This window comes from Triticum dicoccoides, chromosome 4B (assembly GCF_002162155.2).
Source record: "Triticum dicoccoides isolate Atlit2015 ecotype Zavitan chromosome 4B, WEW_v2.0, whole genome shotgun sequence".
NCBI classification, from domain to species: Eukaryota; Viridiplantae; Streptophyta; class Magnoliopsida; order Poales; family Poaceae; genus Triticum; species Triticum dicoccoides.
In genome coordinates this window covers 38,043,171-38,050,872 of record NC_041387.1, presented here as the reverse complement: position 1 = coordinate 38,050,872, position 7,702 = coordinate 38,043,171, and the positions used below count along the sequence as shown (strand labels likewise).

Genomic DNA, 7,702 nt, shown 5'->3' with positions numbered 1-7,702 from the left:
GGCGGCAACAGCAGGCGGGAGCCGAGCGTCTCCCTATTTTTACTGAGAATGGCTGCTGCTGGACTAAATTTGAGATGGACGGCAGATTTTTTTTTGGGGGGGAGGGGGGGGGGGCATATTTGTGGGATTAAACTTTTTGAGGGATCTGCTAGCTGATGCTTAATTCCCCCAAACAAAAAAATTCTCCTCAAATATGGCTTTTGAGGCATCTGCTAGAGATGCTATGATGTACGACAATTTGTTCAACCAATAAAGCGTAGTTCCTTCTGGCAATATTTCCTATGTTGTGATGGCCAAGAAATGTCAGGTGCAATATTTTCCTTTCATCTTCTTAGAGCATCTTAGAACATCAGAAAATCTCTGTCGATTTTTGTGGTTCAGACTTTAGAGTTGTAGAGGACCTTCAAAATACATAAGAGCATGAGACATTGTAGTTAAGCCTTGAAAATGCATGTATCATACTGGTTTGCTACTATTTGCAGATGTAAGTTTTGATAGATATATCCTTTACTCTTTGAAGATTATACTCGACCTGTTACAAAAGCCCTACCCTAGAAACAAGACTAGGTACATGTATTTTTGTGATGTCAAATAAGCTGCAATTGTTATGAATCAAAGAAACCCCTGTCTTTGATGGAGCACAACTTCGAAACCTTAACCTTGTTGGCATGTGCTGGGAAGCATGATTGTCAAGAGTGTTCAGACTGTAGACTTCTCATCATGTTTTCTTCTTGTTAGCCTATAATCAGTGCCTACGTGGCAATACGTTGGGTAAAATAGCTCTGAACTTGATTTGTACCAGAGAAAAATATGAATCACGGTTGACTTTTGCGAATGAGGTGAAAATGAAATTGCTTTCAGAAAATTGTAGATATAAAACCATTGTTGAGGTGATGGCTATTTCTTTTTTTAACATGAAGCACTAAGATGACTTTAAATTTTCAGCCTAGTTTGTTGTTTCACTGAAGATAAGTTGAGGGTATTCTCTACCTATGCCAAGTCATGTCTCCTGATGTTTCGAGTTTACAAGCCCTTTTTTCCTACTCTGCAGGCTGCAATTTACTTCAATAAAATACAATGTTTCTGCTTTGAGGAGCAAACACTTCTTCCAGGGGAGCAGATTGACATGCCGGTGAGTTTAATTTTGCACTCTATACAGTAATGATGGCTTTTCTAGTTGCCACCATTATTTCTGCACAAACAGAAAAACAACGTAAACAGTGAGATTCAGGGCACCTCACCTTTCGTTCCAAGGGCAAAAAAAAAAAATATATTCCAAGAACAATCCTATAAAAGAAAATTCCTAGATATCCTGTCATAAATCGAGGCAGAAAGAGAAGGGTCTACTCTACATTGCTTATTTTGGTGGGGACTTAACTTATTATAATAGTCTAGATACAAGTCTATTATTTCTAATGACAGGACCTGAAACTGTGTATGTTGAACTACTGTAGCATAATATCCACCCATGGTAACTCTGCTAGTACTCTCTTTTTTTCCTTGCAAATGGTAGCTCTGCTGCTTGTTGTAACATGCACCTGAAAACTTTCAGGTATTCTTCTACATTGACCCTGAGTTTGAGACGGACCCCAAAATGGACGGGGTGAACAACATAGTTCTTTCCTATACATTCTTTAAGGTGAAAGAGTAGGAAAGTTTGTAAGTGACCCGTAACATTAATTCTATTGAAACTGTTACGCAAATTGTGTTCCTAAAAATTCCTTGTCATGTAACACCAAGAGTAAAAGGTTAGGTTTTTCATGTAGTTATTAGTTCACATGGTTTGGTGGAAATTTTTGCAAATAATCTGCAAGGGTTGTTCCGATGCAGTCAAATTGGAGAAACAGTTTTGGGCTGATCTGAAGAATCGAGGAACGGGAATGAATGTATTGATGGGATCAGGGAACTTTATCACGTGTGTTTGGACCTAAATGATTAAAGTTTTTTTTCCTGGTAATCTACGTCTGAACCCCGGCTCAGATGCTCGCGATGAATGGAAAATTCAGGAAAAGTAGCAACAACAAAAATAATAACCAAAATCAGTATTCTTGTTGAAGTTATTACGTAGGACCGTACCTTTGCATTTCATCTCGATCAGCCAGGGCCAGAATTTTTACTAGAAGTAGAAGAGTTACACAAATTTTGCGAAATGATCACAAGGGTTTATGCAGTAAGAACATGCAAGCCTTTTTAGGTTGTATCCGAAGACATGGAGGGTTGATGTTCCAAATCTAAACACATCCTGATAAGATTTTGTCAGAATAAAATAACACATCCTGATAAGATTTTGACTTGACATTCTTCTCGAGTCCTGTACTATGTGGTGCCAACAAATACCATTGGTAAGTACTACTCCTTAAACAAATATAAGACGTGTCACTGAGTACGTAGCTCCCAGATGTAGTAGAAAAAAAATACTCTTAAATTTCCGATGTTTTTCGACATTTCAAAAAGGATCTTACGTTATGGGACTGAGGGAGTATGTATCACCAGCTAGTGTACGTGCTGTGTGTGTCGCGACATGCATGGCTGCCTAGGAGGAGAGAAGACCACATGAAAAATCGATGGAATCTTATGGGACGGTACTGGTGATCTGGTGAACCACACCACAGGTGTTTCGGACGGTAGCCGGCAGCCGGCAGCACTGTGCAGTCGATTCGATTGGCCCCGCCCCCGCGGCTACGGGAGAAGAGACGAGGCCAGGGCTACCCTGCTGCTGCTGTCGCACGTTGAGTGGAGGCAGTGCGGGAGTACCTCTTTTTCTTGTACCGGCGCTACTGTTTGGCCGCGAGCCCGCGTCGCGCCAGGGAGCGAATCCGCCGTGCGGATCGCCTCGCCGTGGCCGTGGCCCGTGGCCCCTGGCCCTGGGCCTGGATACGGCGTCCGGGACCGGCGAGCGCCACCGAATCCACCCCCGTCCACGGAGGCTGCTGCGGCCTGCGAGCCCCGACGCCTCGTCGCTGACACCAGCATATGCTACGACACCCACGGCCCATGTCTGTTGGGAGGCGCCTCGGCCTCGCCTCGGCGGCTAGCGGCGGAGCACGGAGCGCGCCGGCTTTTGCAGCAGCACTGCATCAGTTCGGTTGCATGCCTGCCATCGTGTTGCTGCGCGGCGCAGGAGACAGTCGCTGCTCGCTGCGTACGGCGGCCGTGGCGGTGGCGACGTACGCACGTACGTACCAACTCATGCCGTACGGTGCGGCAGTCATCTTTACGCAGGTACTCGTTTGGATGATGCGTGCAGTGCAGTACAAGTGCTGAGGTGAGTTTGGCCAAGTTCGTGACGATGCGGATCCGATCCGGGTTGTCACGTTTCGACCCGTGTCCTATGATGATGTGAGTACTCCGGCTATAGATGCTCTAAGGCCAACTCCACCGCGCGACCCTATCCTGCCCGCCTCCGTCCGTTTGGGGTAAAAGGGACAAAGGAGACGGCCCAGCGCGCGGGCGCAAACGAACTTTTGTCCGTTTTGTGTCCGCTTTCGTCCCATCCGCGGCTCAAGTTTGCGCCGCTTTTGGGGTGAAACGGACACCACGCGGACGCGCGGGTCGTCTGCGCGTGTCCTCCCCTGGCCTGCCCGTCGATGGCACAGGACGGGCCTTTTTCTATCCGCCCCCTCCTCCCTCCGGCCGCATCCACTTCACTCTTCCACACTCTTCCCCTCTCTCCCCCTCGCCGCCGCCGGCCGCCCGCTGCCATTGCAGTCGTACACCTCGGACGCGCGCTTGCCCAGCCCCTCCCTCTCGTCGCCGCCGAGCTACCCAAGCACGGCCACCTTGTTTGCGCACCCGCCGGCCGGATTTGGGGCGGATCCGGTCGGTCTTGAGCTCGCCCGACTGTGGGAGGCCGGGCCGTGCCATGGACTGGCCGGGCACCTTGCCGGAAGGCCCTGGCAGGGCCGCAAGGCCACATGCAGGCAGTGGCTCGTCCTCTAGCCGCTCGGATCTGCACCGTCGGTGGTCCGCCGGCAGATACGCGAATGGCGGCCGGCCGGGCTCGGTGCTTGCCCAAAAGCTCGTCGGCGCACCGTTGCCCCTCATCAAGTGCAACCACTGCCCAAGGGTGGTCGTGCGCCGCGTGTCTACAACGCCGGAGCATCCCGAATGGGTGTTCATCAAGTGCTTAAACGATAGGGTATGTGCTCTTTTAGCTTTGGTGCATGTTTGTGCTCTTGGATTAGACTAATGGTGCTAACTTTAAGTTTTATTGTGTAGACCGGATGCAAGTTTTGGTATTGGGAAGAAGAGTACATCGATATGTCGATAGAGCAAAATGTAGTGCATGTTCGTGCACTTTTAGCTAGCCTAGAGGCTTTAGATGAGACAAGTGCACTTGTTGCTAGATTAGAGTCTAGGCACGATACTACGTGCGAAGAAGCAACAAGGCACGATACTACGTGTGAGGAAGCAACGTCGACTTCTGGCTTGAAGAAGAAAGGAGGGGGCAACGTCGTGTCTCCTCCACAGATCAACAATGAGTGCATCGAAAAGGCGCTAACCCAACTCAATGGAGCAGTTACGGAAGTTGGGTATCTTCTCAAATGTATTCTTGTGGTTCTTGTTTTCTTTGGCCTTTCTTTACTAGTCAAAATGTGATGATGTATTGTCATGTATCGAAAATGAATGATAAAAAAAGTTGAAGGACTTGCAAAGAAATATACGCGGACAGGATGGGGCAAATGGATGCGGCCGCGCGCTGGGCGCACGGCCACCGCATCCCAGGACAGGCCCGAACACGACCCCAAACCCCTACCCAAACGGACAGAATCCAGACAAAACGGACGTCCGTTTGGGGTCGCGCGGTGGAGTTGGCCTAATCATAGCGACTATACTCACATCGGACACTCAAACACCCGTGTCCGGAGAGTGCATCTAGATGCCTCATACTATAAATCTTAAATCCATACAAAAGCATGTAAAGAAAAAAAAATCTACCTACTAAGTAGATCAACTAGCGTCGGAGATGTCCACTACATTGACGGCAACCGTAGCTCCGGCTCCTGCGACTCCTCCGGCTCCTTCGTGGCGACCTCCACATCCATCTCCGCTTCAACCTCGTTGAAGAGGGTGTCGGTCGCTGACTATTCCTGCCGGATGGAACGCCGGTTGGCCTTCACATAGGCCTCATCCAGGATGAAATTCAGGATGTCCTGTTGCTCCGCCATCTCGTCCGCTTGGGCGACGACGAACCCCACCTTAGCCTGCTTCATGTTGAAGCCCGGAGCCGAAGCCGGCGCCAGCTCCCGCTCCGCCTTCTCGTCGTCCTCGGGATCCGTCACCTTCATCGGAGCCGGTTGCTGCTCCCCTCCCTCCTCCTCCGTCGAGTCCGAAGGCAGCCCGACAGGAATGCAGGGGGCATGCGCGACACGCCTCGCCCAGATCTCCTGCTCGATCTCGTACCGGCACTCCGGCGTGAGCATAACATAGGTGGTTATCTTCTTTCGGACCATGGCGAAGCTGGAGAGTGTGGGACGAGCGCCGGAGCGGGAGAGAGGGAGGTGGATGAGCGCGGGCTGGGCGACGCGAAGAGGAAGGAGGTGGATGGACTAGGGTTGAGGGACGCCGGCCGGCTTAAATAGCCGGATTTGGCCTCGCCGGACCGGCACCACGCGGTGTTCACAACCCCCCTCCCCCCTCCCCCACGCACCAACCGAAGGAGACGTCCACCAGATCGCCGGGTTTTCGGGCGATTTCGTATGGGACCCCATCATCAGTCAGACGTGACGGACGCGTCTGGGCGCCTTATATCCGACTCATATTTAGATTGGATATGAGGGGTGCCAGTCAATCCGGACGTTTGAGACCCGTTTGAGAAGGCCATATCAATCAAATTTTCTTGACCGGTCTATCCGTCCGAGGTTTAAAACGGGTTTGAGACGTGTGGCGGCTGCAGATGCTCTCATGCGATCTTCACTCGGCCGGTGTGGGCGTAGGTGGCCAGTCAAAGGCTTCAGACTTGGGCGTCTCCCGGTGCGATGCACCCAAGTGCCAGGTCTCTGTTCCGGACAGCGGCGGCCAGTGATGTGACACGTAAGCACGTCGGGACAAAGTAAACAGCCGGTGATGATGACGTGTCAACTTGAGAACGTCTCCTCGCTTTTGGCATGTGGTACACACGCAGAAAATTTTAGTTACTCGTCTTATCGTCCTCCTGGCATTTTTGCAGTTGTGTGCGTGTGTATGCCTCTACAATGTGTTTGCTAACTTTGTACTAAAGAAGCGACTCTTGTTTTAAGACCGAGGAAGTATAATACTTGCCTGGAGAAAATGTATACTTAATGTATAGCCTCCACTGTGGAACCGAACCTAAAGTTGGCATGACAAAAAAAAATTCCCAAACCTAGCTGTCGGAATTTATGTGGTTTCAAAATACAGCGAGTGGACAAGTTACATGGTATTGTTTTTCTTTACTTTTGATATTTTAAAATGAGTTTTATTGAAATTTGACTTGATTTGGTAGGAGGCCAAGTATGCCATAACAATTGCATTTTAATTTTACTTAGAACATAACACTCGTATAAAGGGTTTATGGGAAGAAGTTATTTTTCGATAATCAAGTGATGAAGTTTGGCTATCCATGTGAAGAAAAAAGCTCTTCAGGGAATCATCCCTTTTTTTCTGCGGCTAGGCGGCATCACATTTTGCCTTATAAAAAACTAGTAATCTTTTCAGAAGGGGATTTAAGTTGTGCTCCCTCGAAAATAATTGGCAAGTGAAACCACTTTACAATAGCGGGGTGGTAGACATAGGAATGTATCTCCGCGTTTGTGCCTATTTTTTTTCTCACGCAATCCCGATGGTGAGACGTAGACGTCATAGTCAGACGTTGTGTCGCCGACAAGCCCAAGCCAGGGCCAGGCCAGAGACAGGGCCGGCACGGCTTGCTACTGGCGACGAAGGACATGATTGCTGAGGTTGACTGGTTCGGGTGCAGGGGTTCCCAGCGCTAAGACAAATGTGAGGTTCAGGGGGAACGTCAGGGCGGCGATAGCTTGCCGGAGGGGCATTGAGGCACATGTGATAGCATTACCACACGGGTGGCGGGGTCCTGCGGTTCGGCTGGCGTTAGGGGAGGTTGGGGTCGTTGGGGTAGGAGAAGGAAAACGGCAGAATAAGAAGAAGGGGCACTCGGTCATCGGATCCCTGATCGAACGATACACAAAAAGGTGGCCGGAAGCCAATGAAAATCCAATCACCTATGAAATATTCCGCACCATATGTCTCACTCATACGGGTTTAAACTCTTCCGCATTTTTGCATCACGGGGTGTTCGGTGTGAATTTTGTGGGATCACTAATTTATCCCTGATATCCACCAATTGTTCTACTATGTGTTACTACTAGTGGACGTGTTCTTGCGCATGTCTTTCTGTAAGTGACCCAAAATGACAAGAATACTACTCCCTTCGTTTCAAAATACTTAACTTTCATTTATTTAAAAATGAATGTATCTATATAAAAGACATGTATAGATACATCTATATTTTAACAAATGAAAGGCAGGTACCGTGGAACGAAGGGAGTAGCATATTGTTAGATTTTCCAGAATTTGATCCAATCACTCTTGGTTTCGTGAACATTCTTACCCTTTACTAGTCGACATCTTCTCGAATGGAACATAAAATGTTAGCCGACAAAGCAGTAGATTAATCAATCTAATGCAGCGGTAGGAAGTAGCTAGAAACAGCCTGATCTATCCC

The 7,702-nt window shown here is 48.9% G+C and overlaps 1 protein-coding gene across 1 annotated transcript in view; it reads left to right on the top strand.

Annotated features, from left to right (window-relative positions):
• LOC119294851 (cytochrome c oxidase assembly protein COX11, mitochondrial-like) overlaps positions 1–1,909 on the top strand; it is a 5,352-nt gene extending 3,443 nt beyond the window's left edge. The window contains exons 5-6 of the mRNA XM_037573128.1: positions 1,052–1,132; positions 1,553–1,909. Coding sequence (XP_037429025.1) covers positions 1,052–1,132; positions 1,553–1,651 — 180 coding nt within the window. The 3' untranslated portion in view covers positions 1,652–1,909. The remainder of the gene's footprint in view (positions 1–1,051; positions 1,133–1,552) is intronic.
• The last annotated feature ends 5,793 nt before the right edge of the window (positions 1,910–7,702 follow it).